The sequence below is a fragment of the Protopterus annectens genome, chromosome 1.part0 (assembly GCF_019279795.1).
Source record: "Protopterus annectens isolate FY-2018-M chromosome 1.part0, PAN1.0, whole genome shotgun sequence".
NCBI lineage: Eukaryota > Metazoa > Chordata > Ceratodontiformes > Protopteridae > Protopterus > Protopterus annectens.
The window spans coordinates 1,269,375,639-1,269,398,557 of record NC_056725.1 but is presented as its reverse complement, the minus strand read 5'-3'; the positions used below and the strand labels follow the sequence as shown (position 1 = coordinate 1,269,398,557).

At 39.5% G+C, this 22,919-nt stretch overlaps 1 protein-coding gene across 3 annotated transcripts in view; it reads right to left on the bottom strand.

Annotated features, from left to right (window-relative positions):
* PGM3 (phosphoglucomutase 3) overlaps nucleotides 1–22,919 on the bottom strand; it is a 444,220-nt gene that overhangs the window by 365,915 nt on the left and 55,386 nt on the right. For all 3 annotated transcript variants that reach the window (XM_044066154.1, XM_044066153.1, XM_044066155.1), the window contains one exon: nucleotides 12,524–12,708. In XM_044066154.1, the coding sequence (XP_043922089.1) occupies nucleotides 12,524–12,708 (185 nt within the window). The remainder of the gene's footprint in view (nucleotides 1–12,523; nucleotides 12,709–22,919) is intronic.

The window sequence follows — 22,919 nt, the reverse complement described above, 5'->3', positions numbered from 1 at the left end:
GGGGAAAGGTCTTGGTGAACTCTGTCCTAGACTTGGAGGAATCTAACTTATAGCTCTTTGTGGAAGTATGCACAAAGGACGATGTTGGATGCTAGAAACAACCCTTTCCAAAAGCCACAGAAGAGGCTAAGTCCCTCATAGAGTGAGCCTTTACTCTGCCTGGAATTGTTTTGTTGGGGTAGGTCTATGAAGTGTAATAGCCTGAGCAAACCATTTTGAAAAGCAGTCCATTTTGACATAGGTTGTCCTTTTTTCTTATCACAAGAAATGTAAGATTTTGTTTTGTCAAGCTAGCACCTGAGCTGTCTGTGGACATCCATTGTATGAAGTATCTTTTCTCCCTTATTTTTTGGTTCTGGAAAGAACACAGGGAGAGAGATAGCTTGCCTTAAAGTAAACTTGGGCATAAGAATTAAAACAAACAAACTCTACCATTGTTAAACAAACCATATGGCTGTGTAGAACAAGATAAGGTTGTCCTACCATGTTAGATTCCTTGACATGGAAAACAAACATTAAGTCAGCCTGATGAGTTGGTTCAAATGGAGTAAGAGTTTGTTTTTCTAACACAAAATTAAGATACCAAGGGTAAGTAAGCTGTTTCCTAGGAGGCTTCTTATGCTACACCCCTTTCAAGAACATTTTCAAAAGAGGTTGCATTGAAAGATGGGTATCCATGGGCAAACATGCTGAAATGACTGACTTGACTGAGCATTAAGACAAGCCTGAAACTATTAACTCACACGAATACTGTACAGCTAGAGAAGTACTAGTCCTGAATGGGCGCTGGTTCATTTATTTCCACTTGATAATATATAACTTTATAGTGGCAGTCTTTCTTGCCTCCATTAATACCCGATGCAAGTCATTAGAAGAAAAATGCCTAAAGGTATTAAAATACTATCAATCATCCAGGCAATCAGCTATAGTAGTTGGGGGTTGAGATCTATAAACACTCCTGGTCTTGTGTGAGTAAATTCAGTCTATGAGGAAGCTTGAGGTAATTACCCCCTGGCTATTTCCAAAAGAAGGGATAACTACCATTCCCTGGCCTTTAGGGAGTTACCACAATTTTCTTGGACAGTCCTTCTGAATTTTCATAATGACTTGGATATTAGTGGAAAAGGTGATCAGTCCTGACCATGGAAAAGAAAAAAAACATCAGTCTTCCAGGCCTTCCTGTGTGGAACTCTGGAGCAGAGGTTTACTAAAAGACTGATGAGAATGGAGACAACTGGATCTATTTAAAGTGTTCCCCACAGCCGAATCAATTCTTGGAAGACCCCCCCCCCCCATTCAATTTCCATTCATGAGGGTCTAACTCTGGTCTTTCTCAGCTTTTCTACTACACATGTTTGTTTGGATAGTATGCAAGATGTATGTGGTGTAAAATTATGCCAAAAAGATACATCTCAGGCTACCATGGCTAGAAGGTAAGATCTGGTCCCTCCTTGCTTGTTCATGCACCATGCCTTTAACATGTGAACAGGTCCCGGAGATCAAAAATGGTTGAGAGAACGGACAGTATTTAAAAGTGGTAATATCTCTTATGTTTATGTGTTTTGTTCTTTTTTGTTCCAAAGACACTGCACTTTTATCCACACAAACACTGCTCCCTGAGCAAAATCCACAGTGTCAGGTGCGACTGTGCTGAAGCAGATAGTGAGAATGTGAGTCATGGATTCAGAGAAATTTGGTGTCTCCACCACAAACTCTCTTTTCACAAATTCCAAAACTGGAATTTGCGAAGTCAAGGGATGTTGATTCTGGGACCAAGAAGATTTTAGGTACCACTGAATTTTTCTCATGTAGTCTTGCAAGAGGTATTACAGATGCCATGAGACCTAGAACCCTAAGCAATTCCTTTACTGAGACAAAGGTTTAACTGGAGAAATGAAGGAAAAATATATAAATATTGAGTTTGAGTGGAAAAACAGAGGAAGGATATACATATTGATTACTTTTTTTTGCTGAAGAAAAGCTTTTTGAACTAATGTCTCCAGCAAACATCACTGGAAACCAATCATGTGAAAAGGAGCAGACAACTTCTGTAACTTCTCTTGGAATTCCAACCTGTGTAGGAGATCCAATACCAAATGGAGAGATTCCTGACACTTTGAAAAAGTCTGCAAAGATAAGCAAGTCTTTGAAATATGGACAGATTTGAATATCTTGCAGTCTGCAGTAAGCTGTCACAGGAACCAGACATTTCAGGAGCACTCTTGAAGATGTAGACAGACCAAAGAGTAATGCAAAGAGCTGACAATGCAATCCAAACAGAAAACCTCAAGAAATGCTTGAAATCTGGATATATATAGGAAAGTGATACGTGTTTTTTTTTTTTAAATCCAAAAAGTCACTAGAAAACTCAAATGGGGAACAATGGGAAGCAATTTGTGAAGAGATGGAATTTTGAACTTGGCAACCATCACAAACTGATTTAGAAAAAAATTGTCCAGAAAGGACCTCCAAGAATTTTCTTTCTTTTTTTGACACCAAGAACATCCTTTAATAAAACCCTTCTTATAAACTGAGAAGAGGACAGCTACTGCCTATTCCACAAAAAGCATATGCTGAATGAAAGGAGGGATGAGAACTGACTGGTCTGGTGGAGGAGGAGGAATCCCTTGGAAGGGAGGGAGGGAGAGGCTCTCACTACCAACTGTAACCTTGATGAAGTATTGTCAGAACCCATCTGTCTGAAGCAATATGTGGCTAGAGAGAAACAAGGGTTCAGACTTTGAAAGGATTGCAGAACTGTCAGGGTGGGAAGGGGTTTTGAAATCCTTCTTATAAATCAGTCAGACTTAAGACAGTCCTTTGTTCTGTGGGGGGGGGGGGGGTTCCTGCTTTTTTTTTTTTGGAACCTCACTGCCATTGTTATTAAATGTTTGTGTTCCAGCAGCTTGCTCTGACTTTTAAAGAAAGTTATGGAAGGAACATTGAAACTTTTAAACTTACAAAATGAGGGCAGAAAAGCAAAGAATCCCTTCAATCAGCTTTCCTCTCTCGTTACACTTTTTAATGACCTCTGCAGCAGACGGTCCAAAAAATTGTTCTCTGTCTACAAAAGAATTCAAAATCTCACTTTTGACATCCCCTTTATGGTATTGAGAACATAGTTAGGCAAATCTCATCATAACAGTTTCAGTGGTAGCAGCAGAATCATAAGCACATTTCAAACAGTGGGTAGTACTTAAGACACAGAAGGCACCAAGTTGCACAAAGCAGATTTCTCCTCACAAGATGAAACAAAGAGGCAGGCATAAACTTCCAATGAGCTTGGCAGCTGAGAATTTTAAAAACAAAAGTTTCAAGGAAATACACTTGTTTCCCATATTTATAAAAAGCCTTCCAATCCTTCTCAGAAAGAGAAGGATTTGTATTAACCATATGTTTAGCAGCAGCTGGGTGCACTAAAGCAGTAACTGCTGGATCAGATATGGGATGAGTGTATAAAAACTTAAAAGACTGAGCTGAGGTACTTTATAAAGTCTGTCTGCATTCTTGAGGGTTGTAGACTGGGATGTCAAGGAAATTACAGGCTTAACAAAACATCTGCCAAAGCAGACAGAACAGGAGGAATAGTAGGTTCTGGAAATTCTAAGTGTAACAAATCATATTTCATGAAGGACTGACAAACATCACTGTTTTTCCACTGAAACAACAAATTAATTCTAGACAATTTCAGAGAATCCTTCAAAAATACTGGCTGAACCCACATTGACTCTCAATCAGAATTTTGCAGAGATAACACACAATCTCAATGTGTGCTTCCAGAATGAGTTTGGGATTCAAAAACTTTTGAATCTTTTCAGAAAAACAGTTTTCTTTTACCAGAAACAGCCATACATGATTGGTCAAAAGCTTGCACTAAACCCTGAGCTAAGCCCAATAAATTACTCCTGTCCAAGTTAACTGAGACAGTAGAATACATGTCAGGTTTCTGTTTCTTTTTAACAGGAAAATCTGAAGAAACAGACTTAAGTTTGGTAGCAAAAAAAACTCCCTAGGCATGGGCACATCTTTCTAGCTAAGCAAAACAAAGTGGAATTTCTGGCCCCTTCTCTCAGAACCAACAAGGTTGGCTCTTTCTGGTCCACCAAGGGTACCCCAACAACTAAAGAGGACATGTCTAAACCTGGATCCATGGTGGTTATAGTGACTACACCAATGGGACCCAAGGAAAAAAGATTATTGGCCAGAGGAACCAGCTTTGGCCATACAACAGTCACCTACCTGAGGATAAGGCATTTTATCAGCTAAATAGGTGGCAAAGGCTGCCTAACAATCTTATTTTTGTATCTGGAAGATAGTAGAACCGAAGAACCAGTAAATTGTTCCATGGTCAAGATGAAAAAGATGCCCGATTTCTGGGGAAGTCTGGCAGCAACAGTCAGCACAATAGGATAAAAATAAAAGTAACTTAGCTCAGCCTATAAAAACACAGTAAAAGTACTTTAAACACCCCTGCACTATCAAAGTTAAATAACACAACTTCTTCCACAGAAAAATTAGTTTAACCACAAAACTGTTCCTTCACACAACAGCATTAAAAAAAGCCTTCTCCTAGCTTTTTTTTTTTTTTTTTTTTTACAGAAAAACATTTTTTGTCATAAAAGTAAAGTGGAAGGCTTTTTGTCCCAAAGGGAACTAAGTGCCCAGCAAAGGAACAGCATTAGCCCAGTATCGAATCGATCCTCGAAAGCCTACAGAGGAGTGCTCTCTCTGGTGGCTGGAAAGCTGTGAAGGGCTTGGCAGCCAAACCCAGTTTTAGTCAATTCAGCTCGAGATGACAAATGGTTTGGGTTCATGAAAGGTGCCCAGAAGCTTTGGAAGTTGTCCAGCAGTTATATCCTGGGCAGGATATAACCCATACAGCTAAGGCTACTGCAGCAGTTATCAAATGAAGAACATTCATTACTCCTTCCTTCTGTATGTAAAATCACCATGACAACTTCTTTCATGTGCTAGGGATTAATCCTGTCTCTAAAACTTGACTATATAACCTACTAAGAGAGGCATATAACTTGTCTGTGCTTGTTTCCAGCACTCTACTAGCAGGTCACCTGGCCCTGGCATTTACCACCTTTTTGTTTACTCACCAACATGTGTTCCTCTTGTGGTCTAACTGGCCTCATCAGGCTGACTGCTTGTTCTTTTGCTAGTTTAAGGGGCACAAACTCACTTACAACCTTCTCATTTCATGTTGTTCTGCAAAGGACTACCCTTGAGTTTTACATAGGATATCAAAAGAAGCTCTCCACGATTTTTACTGGATGTAGCAGTTTCTCATTTGTAACAGAAGAGTAAAGGTACTCAATTCTCTGTAATAGGTTTTACTGCTAACATACACCGATATCAATGCAAGTCTGAAGAAACATTCCTTAACACCCTCTCTATTATAAAGTTCCCACTTTATATCAATTATTCAAGAATCCTTCCCTTTAGCTCAGTTAGATTTTTCTTGTCTATTTTTTTTATTCTCATTGTGAGCTTTTGTCAATATCCTCATTTGTGTCTCAAAACAAGTAAAACTGTTAGTAAACAAACCTTTATTATTTTTCCAGTTCAGATTTAAAAGGTTCTTATTTTATTAATCTTTTCTTCATTGGATCCCACAGGCTCATGAGCTCCTCCCTTCTCTCCTGAAATCATGTTAATTCTCACTAAAGTAGCCCCTTTACCCAGTTGTTGAATTTTTACTAATTTTGGAATTTCCGGTGCTTCTCTGTTCCCCCCATGCCAAAATTTGGTATTTCCATACTCAAAGGCATCATCTGATGTGGCATTTATATAAGGTCTCATACCTGCCAATTAAGTATGTACACTCTTAATATATATCCCCTGTCTAGTCCAGCCACTTTGTGCTTTCTTCCAGACCAATAAGTTCGTATCGGAGTTTCTCTCCACACTCTAGCTAAATTCCACTGGCTCAAAACTTCCCAAATAAGTCCCCATGTATATTCCTTATTGAGATCTTATAGCGAGGTCACCACATTCCAACTTCCCATACACAACACTCTTTCATGAGAATAAAGTCATTCTGCCATTTTGTCCACAGAGCTGTATCCCGGGGTGGCGTATGCACCAATGCTAGTGTCATTTTAGCTGCCTATCAGGATCCCTTAACACACACATATGTTTTCTTTGGGTCTACCTAGAAGACAGGAAGGGAGAAGGAAGGGAGAATGGCATGCTACCAGCAAAACTACTCCTCTCTTCCTCCCTTCATCTTTTAATGTAAAGGCCACCTTGTTCTACTCCCCTTCATCAGCTCTTCATGTCACTGAGATGTGTAACACACTTCTCCTTTTATCCAGGAAGGACAGCCCATTAACATTCCATGAGACAATCTTCACTTTACTGATACTCCTGAGGGGAATGTCCCTAGTATACTGATTACCTGGGCCGACCTACTACTGGGTTTGCCTGCCACTTGTTTTCAAATATGTGCATTGAGTGTCCCCCTCCCACGTACTCTCACTACAGCATCTTTTTGGCTCTGCCTGGGAGTTGCAACTTAAGGCAAACCAGATAAAGAATTTTGAATTTCATTTTTTGGCCGTTTACAAGGTCTAATAGTTGGGATAACATAAGCCCTTTTCTGGACTGTGGTGGCAGAACAGTCACTCTGCATATCACATAGAGTTAAAATTCCTTTATTAGGATCTCCTCTTTCATCCTATGTTTCCATCCTCACCACTATATGTCAGGGTCTTTTAAACTCCTTGGCCTGTTAATGAATCTTTGTGAATCCCCATCCATTTAACCATGCATTACACAGCTCTTACCCATCCTTTCCAAATCACCAGTTATTGCTGTACATCTAACTATCCTGTAGATTTACCTGCATTTCAGCCATTTTGTCTACCTTGGACTCCATATCTGATAGTTTATCTCTCAATGTTACATCTTCATTCTGCATGGCCAAAATATATCTGAATGCTCATTTAGTGTGGCATTTACCTTCTCATTTATCTGAATGCTCATTTAGTGTGGCATTTACCTTCTCATTTTTCTTCTGTGAGGCTTTCATAATGCTTATCGAATTAGGAGTTTACTTTTTGCAACTCTACAAGGTTTAAATCCAAAGCACAGTTGAGTATCTCTGGGTCCTTCTTTCTCACTGCTGATGTTTGATTGTTGGGTTCCCTTTCTAAGACATGGTGTGGCTTTTCTATATGCATTTGGAAACTTTTCCTCAATAGCAGCATGTTTCTGCACTTTCTGCTTCCCTTGGACATTCATCCCACATTTCAAAGCAACAAATCCAATTGGATAAGCCTCTTTTAGTACTCTCAGTTCCCAGATTGAGCTTTGTCACTTTCAAACTGGAGCAATCTGAACCATGTCTTATCAACTAGCTCACCATACAGCCAGTCCTATAGCAATTTCAATTATTAAAGGTTACTTTTTTTGGGGACTACCAAGTCTGAGTTTCTTGCATCTATTTTTGAACAGTTGGTAGTGGGTGATCCCAAGTGATATAAACTTCACTACTGTTGATAATGCTTTGTGGCTCATGAGTCCAATGCTTCTCAGCTACTTCTACACTGTAGCTTTTGCACAATCCTCAGTGCAACAGTTGTGCCTTTCAGTATACAGACTCTTATCTATGGACTATATCACACAAAGCAACAAGATGTGCAACTGTTTCCAGTTCTGTTTTACAGAACTTGTATTCGTCTATTTCTCCCATTTTTTTTAAACTTTGTAAACTAGTGAGTATGCACCCCACTATCTTGTGTTTCCATCTTTTGCTTTAAATATATTTCTCCTTAACCATTATGTCAAATCTTGGTCAACATCCGATTGTCCCATGAGTTCTGAATACTTGCCACTATATTTGTGAACTTTCCGTTTTTTTCCTTTCCTTTTCATTTGGTCCTTTTCTTCATATTTGTTTTTTTTTTTTTGGCACTTGTAGTTGCCGTCTTATTCATGTCTACATCTGGTTCAATTTCAATCCCCACTGTGTTCTGAAGTACTTCTACTAAACTAAGCAAAGATGTCAAATTAGACTTCTCTTCATGCTTTAAAACTTTCACTGTATTTGGATGCAATGAGATCAGCAAACATGTATACAGTCCTATGTGTGCAGACCTATACATCAATTTTGAGAGGCCCATACTTCTTCAGAACAAGGGATGTATAATCTTAGTATACACTGTTTGTTACACATCATTTGATAAGCATGAAGCATTTTTATTTTCTTATCTACTTGATTCAATACTGTTTGGGGCCAGTCAAACAAAAGCTGTAAGTTAAAACAGGAAGAACAAATTGGTTTAGATTGGACTGTATTCCTGTTTGTCAAGACAGTTTTCAGTATTAGCCTTTGTCTTCTGCAGTACTCCTTACTGAGCTTTGTTATAATTTGTTCATATTTTATTACCAGCCCTTCAGCTATTCTCAAGTATTTATATACTTCTTCCTGCTCAAGTTCTTTTATATCACATCTATCCCAGGTCCATATTTTCTTGGTGATGCAGCTTTCCTTTTATAAAATGTCATTTTTCCACATTTATCAAGACCAGATATAATTTTCATATCATCTGAGAAAGTTTTAACCATTTGTAGTAGTCCTTTCAGATCATTATATGAAAAATTTTACAGTTTTAAACTGTCCACAAAAAGCAGATGAGATATCTTTGATCAAGGTTGATTTTTGGGAGTTGTGCTGTAACCATAGTCTAATCTATTAAGTAAACAGCTTAACGGGATAAGGGCAAGGGAGAAGCAAGAATCAACCTGGAATGTTCCTCTTTAAATCTGTATTTCTGGAATAACTTTAGTACGGGAATTAGTCTGCTGACAAATTTTGGATCAGGAGGTTCAAGTGTCATCAGATTAATCTTTAAGCCTTAAAAAAGTGTTTTTTCCATGTTTTCAAATCTTACTGTTGCGCCATGGCAAGTCGTTCAAAAACTGCTGAACAGCACCTTTACCCATCAGTGAGCATTTTCTTGTGGTTTGGGAAAAAAAAACACACACACTTTAAAAAAAAAAATATATGAATTTCCATTCACTGATGTCACGGAGGAAAACAGTAAGCATTAACCTTGTTGGTGTCAGTGCATGGAAAATGGGTTCCTATTGCATGATCGAAAATTGTAAACGGTGAACGCATATTGAGCAAACCCGATTGGTAGAAACGTTGAAACATTGTGTGCGTAACACGGAAATCGCCATAGGGAATATTCTCCCTTTACTTCAATGCAGTGCGATCTCTGAGTAGGAATATTTAAGTAGGGGGGTGTGGGTGGCACAACCCCCCCCCCACATGGGGGGTGCAGGGGGTCTTGCCCCCCTGCCTACAGGATTTAGGTAAGTATTTTTTTTTATTTTTTTATTATATTTTTGAAATTTCAAACATCACTCATATGGTGTTGACCATATGGTGTTCAATGTTTGAAACTTTCGAAAATATAATATAGACCCATGGAAAATATGTGTGTGCCCATAGACTTTAAAAGCACACCACTGCACACGCGCGAAGGTTCCCATTCCCATTAAAGTCTATGGGCACAACTCATCTTGCCCTAAGCTAAGGCCAGAATAGTAAATATTACATTTATTTTGGCTGTGCTTTAATAAATAAGCTTTGTAAACTTTTTTTTTTTTTTTAAACATCCCAAATACACAACTATAGACAGTGGACAAATGTATAGCAGCACTTGACCCATCAAATGCATATCATAACATTGGAAAATCACTTTAAATAATACTAGCATGGTGCAAAAATACCCAATTCTAAAATTTAAAAAGAAAAAAAAAAGAAAAATGTTTTTTTTTCTGTGTATCTACCTCCCATTACAGTTTCCGATGAAAACTTGATTTGCTAAATTTAGCTGAAAAAATGGTTGAGTCATAGAACTTTGTTTATATAAAACAGCAAATGTTCCATTACTCCCACCTGTAGTATGAGCAGATGTTATAAAACATAATTTCTGCCCTTGACAGTAACATAAAAAGATGAGTAAAAAGAAATGTAGCCAAAACATTTTCATTCTCAGATATTTTTGTATTAATGACAAGTGACAAGTGCACTCCATAGTACTGCACAAGCGTGTATCTTAAGAGTTTCCATGTTAAATCATAACAGGCAGTGGACAATTTACTTACTAATACATATGTTTTACTAATGCTTTTTATCTTCTGATCACTTTTCAGAAAAAAACAAGGCTATGTTAATTTTCTGCATTAAGTTATCTAGAAAAAAGCAATATCATGATAACTGGGGAAATAACAGAGGACATAATAAGTAGGGTCAGTTTGCGGAAGGGGTTGCTAAGCTGCTACATTTGATATCAAAAAGTTCTGAGTGGCATATGGATATCCGCTACATAGCTAGAGGACTGCTAACAGAAAACTATAAAATGCAGATGAGAAAAGTTGAAAATAATGCATCTTAAAAAGATAAGGTTGCACAGCTTATGGGCCCCAAGGTTCCAGAATTTTTTACAAGTTTTAATGCCCCCACCATGTACCATCCATCAAGTCCTGGCTTCCTTCCTAAATCTCCAAATAAATGCAGAAGGGAAAGGAAACAGAGGATTGGTGGTATGGTGCAGTCCTGACAATAGGAAAACATTTCCCCTTGGATATATGCTTAATGACACCTAAAGCAGGGCATAACAAGGCATTAATAATGCTTGTATGCATATGCTGTGACAAGCACACTGTCTGCCTCTCCTTCAGTTTTGTATACCTAAGCTACAGTCCCCTGTCCTCTACAGGGGACTACAGTCCACCAGGAATACGAGATCATAAAAGCAATACTAAGCAAATTATTACAGAGACCACAAGACGCAAAACGATAAACATCTTTAAGGAGACACACTTAAAAGTTCTTGACACCCTTTGCAAGTAATTAACAGTGCACACCTCCCAAATCAGCAGGGCTGTATATATAACCCTGGTATAAGTTTGTCTCTATCCATCCACTCATCAGGACTAGCCTTAAAGACAGATGGAGCAGTATTTTGCTTGACCTATAGTGGCAATTTATGCTGGGAATATATCCTTCTCTCAAAAGAAACATTCAAGCCACTCAAGCATACTTCTACAGTACTTAGGCCTTCTCAAACCATGGAGTACCGATTACCGTCAGGGTTGCACTACTCAGAGCCAGGAGTAGACTGGGTCTAAACTCAGTTATGGCGACCACTGATTACAACATACTCCTGAACACTTAGGTGTCTGAGTTGGCGTTTTACAGACTGCAGTGAAAAAATCTTACTCTATCATGCAAGTCAAAACTATTTAATGGTAATATGCATACATTTCCCATGATCCCATGATACTCAACATTAGAAGATATAAGCAAAGCTCTACAGTAGATATACCCTTCTACAATATTTCATTCAGTATACAGATCTCCATCCTGGGCAGTATACAAGTCAGAATAAGTCAAAATGTTGAACTGCCTATTGCATATGTATCTTCAAAATATGACCAGTCTGAAGCAAAAAAAAAAAATCAAGCTGGATTTACCTTGATGGCATGTACCAATCTTGGAAAAATAAACAAGAACATCCATCACCCAGCCCAGCCTAACTTCACATGTATTTAATTAGCAGCATGAGAAAATGAAAGAGTTACAGTAGACAAAAGCCCCATGTGTCTGGATAATGCAAAACTAAAGGAAACAAGCTGTCAGATGAAGACTGCTTAGGACTTCAAATATTCAACTTGACCAGTGAATAGGCAGTTTGCCCTAGATCAGTAGAGGACAATAAGACTCAAAATGACCACTGAAGAAGATCCAAAAAAACATAGATGATATGGCCGATAAGAACTAGCACAATACCACAATTTTTGAGCCTTCTCTTTCCTTACCCACAAGATCAGTCAGGGAATATAGGGGAAAGGATGAAAAGAAGGAACACTATACAAGTGTGTCCATCGGGATAGACCCTTCTTTCAAATACGTGGGAAAACATCTTGGCATTTTCCCCCAAGGAGAGTCAAATTTTTATATATATTTGTTTACTGGTGTAGTGTAATGAACTCAATGGGCCATTTGCAGTACAGCCTGACTGAATAGATCACATAAAAATGAACAAGAAACACATTGAGATGCACAAATATGCTAAAAAATATATACACATTTAGAGATGCATGGATATGCTACAACAATAACTACAAAAAACAATTCAGAGTCTCAAAATATGGATGGAAAATGGAAAAAAACCTTCATTACTATCAACAGTCAAATGTTTTGTGAATGACAACATTAAATAGCCGACATCAGAAGCTGGGTAGGAGGGACAGGGGAAATTCCAATAAAGGCTGAAAAGCACAGAGTTCCCCTACCCCACAGAGGATACTATCTGTAAGCAAGCGCAGCCTGGTCTTTCACTATTACAAGCAGAGTTGTAAAGATTCCCAAGCCATTACTTACTTACTAAGTAGATACAAATTTGGTGTTTAAGCATAAAATCAAAAAAATGATATGCAAGTACAGCCTCAGAATAGATCCTCAACCATGACAAATTTGGCACTTAAAAACAAATACCTTGTGTCTCTGCCAACCACCACAAAAGCTTCTTGCTGGAGATCAATAGCTTCTTTCTTAGCAATGTTCTCCAATGCACTGGAAATACACTGTTCCTCTGCATTTGCTAAATTAGTAGCATGTTCCTCCCAAGTTGCTGCCAGCATCTCTCCCAGAGGATCCACTAATTTCACTCCATTGTCTTCCTGTGAGAAAGACAGAAAATTTCTAAAATCAGAATTTCCTAACAAAAGTGCACACACCTGCTAAATCCAGCATCTGATACATTGCTGTACTCCTCTATCTACTGCAAAAAGAAACCTTTTCCTATAACTTTTTTTTCTTTATAATCCCTGTATTTCATTCACGTCTGAGTAGAGGGACATTGTTTGCAAGCAGGTTGCCATCATTATCTAAGAAAAGCATTAAATGACACAGAACTTGCCTACATTATCATCCATTACAACATGCAGAGTGGGCATTTCTTGTGCATGGGGTACTTTTGCTCATCTAAGTGCACACCGCATTGCTGCACAAATCTTATCAAAAGCCAGAGCACAATCCAAGGTTAAGACTTTCCTGGGCTTGCTTACCTCTCTTGCACAGTCACTTATGGCCACTAACTAGCAACATTAGACAGCGGGCAGTGACTTCACAGACTCAGACTAGCAATGCAGAACCTGCACAGGCAAACTCGCTTAGCAGTGCTAAGTTTTATTCAACTTCATATAGATACTGTGCTAGAACACAGGATATCCACCTGTCAACTGAATCATGTAATACTAATGTCTTTTGCTATCAGGAAAAATAATGGCCACTATGAAAGCCTACATTCACCATTCTTAAGCTGGGAAGGGAGATAGGGTTACCACCTGTCCCACTGTCCTGACAAAAAATTGTAAAAATGGCAAATGTCCTGAGATTGTAGGACAAAATTATTTCCTATATTTTATGTAATAGTTTCATAAAACAGTTATTCTGTATCTGAAATACCTAAATGTTATAAGAAACAGAATAAGCAACTAAAATGCTACAAGAATAAGCTTTTATTTAGGCAACAATGTTAAGTTCTAACCATTGTACTAACCGTGGGTAGGTGTCGGCATGTAAAACCTGATGTTTGTACCAAAAATGTCCCACTTTGGCCATTTGAAAAGGTGGCAACCCTAAAGGGAGAATGCACACAAAATACCTTTTCTAGTACCAGCCCAGTATGCATTTATTTATTTCATTTACCATTTCATTACCAAATTGGTAGATTGGTCTGAAGACCCTTTTCAGCCACTATTCAATAATACAGAAGTAAAAGCAAACATGAATAAATCAGTACATATATAATACACAAGACCAAATGCAAAATTAAATGTTTTAAAGGCTCTTGGAACATACATATTATGCTTGCTGTAGATCCTTATGCTTGCTACAGAGTCTTAAGTACAGAGAAACATTGCAGAGACAGAATTAACAGTAAAAACAATGTTGTTTACAACAGTTACAATATATACATAAAGTCCATTTGGAATTTCAACATTACAGGAAACAAGTAGGACAACATTTAGGATAACAAGCAGGAAAGACTATCATGCTAGAGGTAATATGCAATTAGAATTCAGCATTTCCTGGCAACTATCTTGATGGAGGTATTATGTTATTTCATAGCAATTGGTGAGGTTAACCATTGTCCCCAAATCAATTATACTCAGTTTCCTTGTGCAAATGTTCAGAAAAATGCCTTTTTTTTTATACAGCGAGATATTCCAGGCCCCATAATTCAGGTGGGACTTTGTTCCACAATGCTGAGCCTAGTCTGGAGAATACAAGTTCATGAGCAGCTGTTTTACATGCAAGTTTGCTTAATGTTTGCTTAGTACATTTTAGGAAGTAAACCTGATCTTGGATGGGAGTTTCCATCTCAAAAGGTATGCCACAGGCACTGTTAAGTTAACTTGTGACTTGAAGCCATTTTAGAAAATGTAGTAGGTTACAATTGTGAGATCTGCTACTGGCAAGGAGGGCAGATGTTATTTTCTGTGTTCTGAAATCTCTGGGGATTTTGTACGAGAAAATGAAAATCAGAGGAACACGGACTTCCAATTAAGGGTGAAGAACATTTTGCCAACAGAAAAGTGGGTATCATAGGTAAATAGGTGCATTCACTTTTTAACTCACACCAATGGCAGAAAGCCATTTTCTTCTGATCACACAAATCTGCAAAGTAGAAAAAAATGCCTTAACAGAAACAGCTACAAAGTCTTACACAATACCATTTCTAAGAATTATTTTCTTTTGCCAGACAGACTATCTTAAAACTAAGCAAAGCAGCTTGGTTATCAACAACCCCATCCCACTCTCCACCTTGCCCAAGAGCAGTCACAACATGCCACGACTTACTGGCAAAAAAAAAATAGTAACATATTCAAATTATGAAACAAAATATGTTCCCAGTTAAGTCTCATGTGTGGTTTATAGAGCCACTATTAGATTCAGTAGTCTTACTTACTTGTTATACATTAGTGAGTAAACTTCAGAACCACACGTCTATGACTGCATGTCACAGAGGATGAGAACCACCAAGATCAAGAAAAATGCTGCAAATAGACAGAAAGTAAACCTTACACAAATATGAAACATTTTTACAGGGGAGGAGTTTACCTCCATTCACCCCCACACCCCTACTAACAATATACTAGCTCCAAGGTTGCACTGTTTTGAAGTGTGTTGGGAAAATGCCACTTACAAAGTCCATGTGCCAAAACATTTATTAAACATTTTTTCTTACGTAATTAAAACCTATAAATGGTTTACTTTCAATGTATTAATAGTGATGACCCTTTTATGTGCTATAATGCTACAGCATGTACAGCTGTACCTTTCAAATGATTAGTTTACAGCACTTTTTATGTTGTTTATAAACAGGTCACCACTCATGATTTCTACAATATAAAGATTTTGCAAGGAATGACGCGGTTAATTTCAGATTACAACAAACACTAAATGGTAGGGTTTGTTTTAATCAAAATGCCAACATTTTAATCAAAATGTCTTCAGAAAGTGATGTATTAGTAAACTTGTACTTTCCTGCTTGTAAGATGGAATTCATTGTCAGTACAACACAGCAGTATGGCAATGTTCTCATTCATAGGATCATGGGATCATAGGAGGTTACTAGGTTAATTACCCTGGGGCCCTTACAAGCCTAGCCAAGAGTTTAACCCCACAAGTAGAAAACTCAGTCATCACCTATTGCCCCTGTCAATGAGGGACAAGGGTGGAACCCCTGAGATAAATTGGTGGTTTCCTATCCACTCATCAAGGTTGTGCTGAAGAGGGTCAGCGAGGTACTCTGACATGTATAGAAAGTCTATTCCAGAGATGGGATAACCTTTGGAAGACAAACCTGTCATGCCAGCAGGTTTTGTTGATGTTGCATATTAGATTTAGGCCTTTCAAGCAGGTAATATGCAAGAAGTTATACTTATGGATATGGAGCAGGTCTAGTAGCGCAGGGTCCGATATTGCCTTGTAGGCGAGACACAGATCACCCTCTGACCAATCTGTACAGCACCGAGTAGAGTGATAGTGATTGGAGCCTGTCCACATATGACAGGTGTTGGAGGCCATGGATTCTCTTTGTGAGGTATTTCTGTGGCCTTTCCAGTTGGTGCAGGTGTTTGGAGAGGTACACACCAAATGGGGAGTTATACTCAATTATTGGTCTAATAAGGGAAGAGTACAGAGAGGTAATAACCTCCTTTTTTCTGGCTGGAATCCCTTTACTTATGAGATGAACTAAGTAACAGGATTTCTGATCACTGCTGCCACATGATGGTCAAATGTGAGATTGTTGTCAACCTGAGTACCCAGGTCTCTCACCACAAGTTGCGTGCTTAGGGGTTGCCGTTGATCTAGTAATCAGTAGGGGCCGTGTATTTGCCAAATGGTATGATAATATTGTTTTTTTGTTTTTAACTTAAGGCCATGACTTTGGCATCAGCCATTTGTTGCTGTGAGACCTCTTGCAGTATGTTAACATCACTTGGGAAGTCAATGACAGCCAAACTCAAAAACAAAGGCCAGCAGACAGTGGCATACTAATAGCTTTATTTTAAGCATGTGTAAATGAAATTCTGTCAGACCAGTTTCAGCTGAAAAAAACACTTGGATAGCCTTCATCAGTGGGACATGTAGATCAAAATTCCATGAAAACCAGTGTCCATTTATACAATAACCTGTCAATACAAATGGAGTTAATTGGCTATTCAGAATTTCTCATTCAGACATGGTGGAAGTAAACCACCCAATTTAATAATCCATTTTTTTTCTTTTGCATTCAATATAGAGTGCCATCCAGCTATAATTGTCCTGTTCCCAACAATCCTATCAATAATTGTGAATCTAAAGTTTGCACGTGCTTGTATAGGGCATTGCTTGATCTTTTCATTCTAAATCACTACAGTGTTCAGATATCTGTAGTCTCAATGGCCTAGAGGTATGCTCATTATAGAAGGCTGAACAGGTACATGTAAGCAAGATAAATCACCCAATCCATTTCGCAGTTGGCTAGGAATCTGATATCATAAACTTTGCCTGTGTTCCTGCTAGTAAATTGTTTGGATTTGACTAACTTATGGCAATGTATACATTTTCCACATGACACACATCCAGTAAGTAAATCACCTGTCAAGGTACGTTGACTTTGGTCCTGTATTTGTTCCCAGCCATGTTTGTAATGATTAAGGTGGGACCCTAAAGTTTTCCCTTTCCGAAATGAAAAGAGACACCTGTCATTAAGAATCTCAGATAGCTTGCTATCAGCTAAAAGAATATTCCAATGTTTTTGGACACTATCTAATAGCATGTTGGTATTCCGCCCATAGGCAGTAATGAAATAAATGTCTATGTGTCCACCCTGTTCTTTATTTTTGTAGGTCAATAAATCATTCCTATCTAGCGTTGATACCCAGTTATTGGCAGTCAAGATGTTACCAATTTTATTGCCCCCATCTCCAAATCTTCTGGTCAGGTCCTCCTTGAAGTATTCATATTTATCTGCTTTTGAACAAATGCATTTCATATGAAGAAACTGAGATTTGGGTATATTTCTAGTGATATGTGGTGGGTGGAAATTGGATGCATGCAATAGGGAGTTATATTGTGGGTATTTACGATAAACCTGAGTGGAGTGTTGTTAATATTTGTAGTGATCAAGACATCCAAGAAAGTGACTTGCTGGACATCATATTTGGCAGTATATTCTATTCCCCACTTATTACTACTTAAGTATTCAACAAACTCTTGCAGATATTTAGTGTCAGACCTCCAGACCATCCAGCAATCGTCGAGATAACGCCTCCATATGTCAATTTCCTCTAAATATATATTATGGCTACTATCGTAAATACATTGTTCTTCTACAAAGGCCATAAAGAGATCAGCATAAATGGGGGCAAAGGATGTCCCCATAGCTGTCCCCTGAACCTGCCACTAACATTTGTCTTGGTAGTAAAAAGACATTTTTAGAAAGTACATGTTCCGCAAGACAAATCAAAAAAGTATTAAATCCTGGTGAATAGAGTTCCGATTTAAATAACCAGTGTTCAAGAGATTGTAACCCAGCCCAATGAGGAATGTTAGTATATAGAGTGGATACATCCACAGTACATAACAGCCATCTAGGTTCCAATTGCATATCCGAGATTACCTGTAAAAATTGGGTTGTATCCTGGATCCTAGACCTAACACATTTCAGTAAAGGCTTCAAGTATTTAGTCAAAAACTATGAAAGGGGTTCTGTAATGGAGCCACGACCTGACACAATAGGTCTGCCTGGTGGATTAGGCCATTGAGACTACGGATATCTGAACAGTGTAGTGATATTAGAATGAAACGATCAAGCAATGCCCTGTACAAGCACTCATTGGTACGCAACAGTGCAAATTTTAGATTTACAATCATTGATAGGATTGTTAGGAATAGGACAAATAAAGCTGGAAGGCACTTTATATTAAATGCAAAAGAAAAAGTGGATTATTACGTTGGGTGGTTTATTTCCACCGGGTCTAAATAAGAATTTCTGAATAGCCAATGAGCTCCATTTTTATTGGCAGGTTATTGTATAAATGGACACGGATTTTCTTTGAATTTTCATAGGTTCATAGGTTGGTACTAGGCTATCAGCCCTAGGGCCTATACAAGCCTAGCCATAACAATTCCCTGGCTATATCTTCCCACATTATTTACTTTCCTGAACCCCTGTCTAGCAGGGCGACTGACGTGATCCCTGGGGTGAATTTCCTTTCTCCCATCCAATCATCAAGGTTCCTCTTGAAGAGGTCCAAAGAGGCACTATGCTTGACATGTATGGACAATCTATTCCAGAGTCTGGGGAGTCTCTGGGTCAGGAACCTATCCCTCCAGCATGTTTTGTTTATTGTGATGACAAGGTTTAGATCCCTGGAGCGTGTAGCTCTGAGGGATTGGGATTTCTTTAAGTGTAGCATGTCCAACAGCTCTGGGTTTGACATGGCCTTGTATGTTAAGCAGAGATCGCCTCTGAGTAGACGATATGCGACAGAGTATAGCTGGAGTTTTTTAAGGCGGTCAGCGTAGGGCATCTGCTTTAGGCCTGTGATTCTTTTAGTGAGGTATTTCTGAGGCCTTTCCAGTTGTTGCAGATGTCTTGAGAGGTACACACCAAATGGGGCATTGTATTCTATAATGGGTCTAATGAGGGATGAGTACAGTGGGACAATGACCTCCTTTTTTCTGGATGAAAAGCCCTTCGTGATGTGGTGTGCCACATAGAAGGATTTCCTGACTGTTGTGGCGATGTGGTTATCGAAGGTGAGACCACTGTCCACCTGTGTCCCCAAGTCTCTTATCACACTTTGTGTTTAGTGTACTGCCACCTATATGGTAATTCATGGATACATGTTTTTTCCCAAAGGGGATAACAATACATTTCTTGGCATTGAGCTTGAGCCCATGGCTCTGGCACCAAGCATCTGTTTCTGTAAGGCCCTTTTGTAGAGTATCCACATCATTTGGGGATTAAATAATGGCTCCCAGTTTGCAGTCATCTGCAAACTTTGTTAGCCAGAGTCCCTTAATATTGACCTGTACTTCAGAGAAGTAGATGCCAAACAAGAGCGCCCCCAGGACTGAACCCTGAGGTACTCCACTTGTCACTTGTCTGGAGCTGGATTTGGAGTCGGCTACTTTTACAGTGTGGGTTCTATCAGTAAGCCATTTAGCAAACCATTGGGTGACATAGGGATTAATGCCCAACTTAGTAAGTTTATCTATTATTCCAGAGTGGGAGATGGTGTCAAAGGCCTTGGCAAGGTCTAGATAGGCTGTGTGGACCACCTTACCCTTGTCCATGGCTCTGGAGACTGATTCAAAGAAGTAAATCAGGTTCAGGAGACAAGATCGCCCCTTCACAAACCCAAACTGGGTGGGGTCCAGTGTTTGAAGGTTGCCAATGTCTTTGTTTATAAGTTCCATGATAATACGCTCCATGGCCTTGCAGATAAGGTTTGTCAGACTGATGGGACGGTAGTTTCCGGGATCCAAGGTGGATGCCCCCCTTGTGGATTGGGATAACTGTAGCTCTGCGCCACTCAGTGGGCACGAAACCTGAGGTGAGGCTATGATTAAACATGACACTTAGGTGAGGTGCCAGTTCATATTGTAGTTCATGTAGTACACAGCCTGGGATTTCATCTGGTCCCATGGATGCTGTATTCTTGGCTTTAGAGAGTGCGTTTTGTACCTGTGTGGCCGTTATTACTGGAATTTGGCAATCTTCCGGTATTGAGATGGGCCATTTAAGGGGTGAGAGGGGGGTGAAGTTGGCACTGAATCGATCTGCCAGGATATTGGCAATATCCTTCGGATCAGTATATTTAATACCATTCTGTTTTAACTCAGAGCAGATCTGAGCATTGCCATTTAGATTCTTGACATAGTTATAGAATGCTTTGTGGTTGTCTTTGGAATCTTTGGCAATTTTATTTTCGTAACTAGCTTTGGAGGATTTTATGAGGCATCTCAGTTTCTTACTGAGGCTAGTAAGGGAGTTTTTTGCATCCTGGGATTTTTCTCTTTTCTGCAAAAGTTTCTTCCTTTTGTTGTAAAGTTTGTTTATGGCAGGGGACCACCAGATTGGCTTCCTTTTTTTGGATGAGAGTATTTTGGTTCTATTTCGGATGGCACGATTCATGCATGAGTGGATGTGCTCGTACAGTGCCTTAGTGTAGGATTCAGCAGTTGAACTTTTAGTTCCCATCTGCATGGGTGTCATGAAGTTTGTCACTTCTGACTTGAGTAGCATGAAGTTGGCTTTGGAGAAGTTTTTTATGATGGTTTCTTTACTAGGGGGTGGGGGTGGGATGTGGATGTTAAGGGTGATTAGCTTATGGTCAGACCTGACTAACGAGGTGGTGACCATAGGTATGGAGCATTGATTTCCCATGTTGGTAATGACCAGGTCTAGGATATTGGAGCCCCTGGTGGGACTATGGATTAGTTGATCTAGGGCATTGGAATTTATGAATTCCAAGAACCGTTGCGCAAAGGTGTTGGGACATGAGTAGTTTTCCCAGTTAATGGCAGGGTAGTTAAAATCACCCAGTATTAGGGTGTTTGGTTCTATCTTAATATTTTCCAGTATGTTTAGAAAGGTGTTGTGAGAATCTTGGGGTATGGTGGGGGATCTGTAGCAAGCTACAATTTGGATTGCAGTCTTACCTAGTGTTAGTTGCACTTGGAGAATTTCAGACACACTGTGTTGGCCAACTAGCCTGGTGGTGTGAATATCCTTGGTGAATATAGACACTCCTCCACCTTTAGTGTTTCGGTCCTGGTCTGGTGGCCAAAAAGTGTGGTAAGAGTTGTAGCCTGGTATTGCAGGGGTGCTCTCTGGAGCCTTGAACCAGGTCTCAGTTACTGCACAGATATCGATGTTCTCCATTTTTAGGACTGTCTCGAGAGAGTGCATTTTGAGGTTTAGACTTCTAGCATTGAGTAGCATTACCTGGAGATTTCGCACGCTTGTACCTGTTATGGTGGTGGTTTTGTCCTTTGAAGTTTGCCTAAAAAAGGCACTATAGGGGTGGCAAGAGCCTTAGCCAGTAACCTGAATCCCAGGGGCGACAGGTGCAGACCATCTCTGGTAAAGCATCGTGGTCTGTCAATCATGTCATCCCAGGCAGACAGATACTGGATCCCCTTTGAATGACACCATAAGCTTAGCCAATTGTTGAAGTCAATCATTTTATCCTTATATTGTGGTATCATTCTGGGCGAAGGCAGGATGCTACTCAGGGCTAGGGTCATACCTGCCTGGGCCACATGATCCGAGAGCTCTTCCATGTCTCTTTTCATGTAGTCCAGGGAGGTACGTCTCAAGTCATTCACTCCAACATGGACAATGACAGAGTCATATTTGTACTTGTTGTGGAGTGACCTGAGTGCATGCGTTATGTGGCGGATCCTGGCACCCGACAGGCAGCTGACTGTAATTTTCTCCTTATTCAGCCTGGTGAGAGGGACATCAGTGTGCCGGACTATAGAGTCACCTATGACTAAAGTGTTAGGTACATTGTCTTGCCTTAGGGGCTGTTGCTGGGTGGCACACTGGTGTTGTGAACTATGTGACACATTGGTTGTGATTGGTGTTTGTTTGCGTTTCAGCTTCAGAGGTCTTTGTTGCTTGGGCAGGTTACAGTTAAGGGCCTCTGCATATGTGGATTTAGTGTTGCTATATGTGGGTGTTGGTGGTGCGGGTTTAGAAGGGCTATGTGTTGCTTGAGGTGTAGTGTGGGTGTTAACCTTCTCCTCTTGACTGTTTAGCGCAATCTTGGGTGGAGAGAGCTTTGCTTCCATTTTGGCTATGTAAGTGCATCTCTCACAGGTTGTAGTGTTGGGTGGTAGGAGGACAGGGTTGTCTGTGTACATGAGGCAATTACTGCATTGCCCCAGTATGCCCAGATTCACCAGGTGGACAGGAGAAATCACCGGAAGCTGACCCTTGGACATGCCTGGTTTGGGGCTTTTTTTTTCTTTGTAAAGTATAGGAGCTGTTTCCTTAGCAAGGTACTTTGCAATTATAGGCTGTTTAGTGCCTACTATTAATTTCTCCTTGTTAACAAGGAGAGTTCAGTGTTTGTATGAGTTTAAGGCTTCCTAGTGCTTTCCAGCAGGTATTAGAGAAAGTGCTAGTCACAGGGATGCTTAAAGGTAAGATTGAAAAGAATGCACTCTGCAGTGTGCACTAGAGAAGTTAGATGTGAAAGTAGGTAACTTGAGTTTTACCTGTTTAAAAAGTTAAGGTTTAGTGGAGAGTTACTATTTTTAAAACAGCAAGATGGATTGAAAGGGGTGGTCACTTTTGTATTTTGGTACTATGAAATAC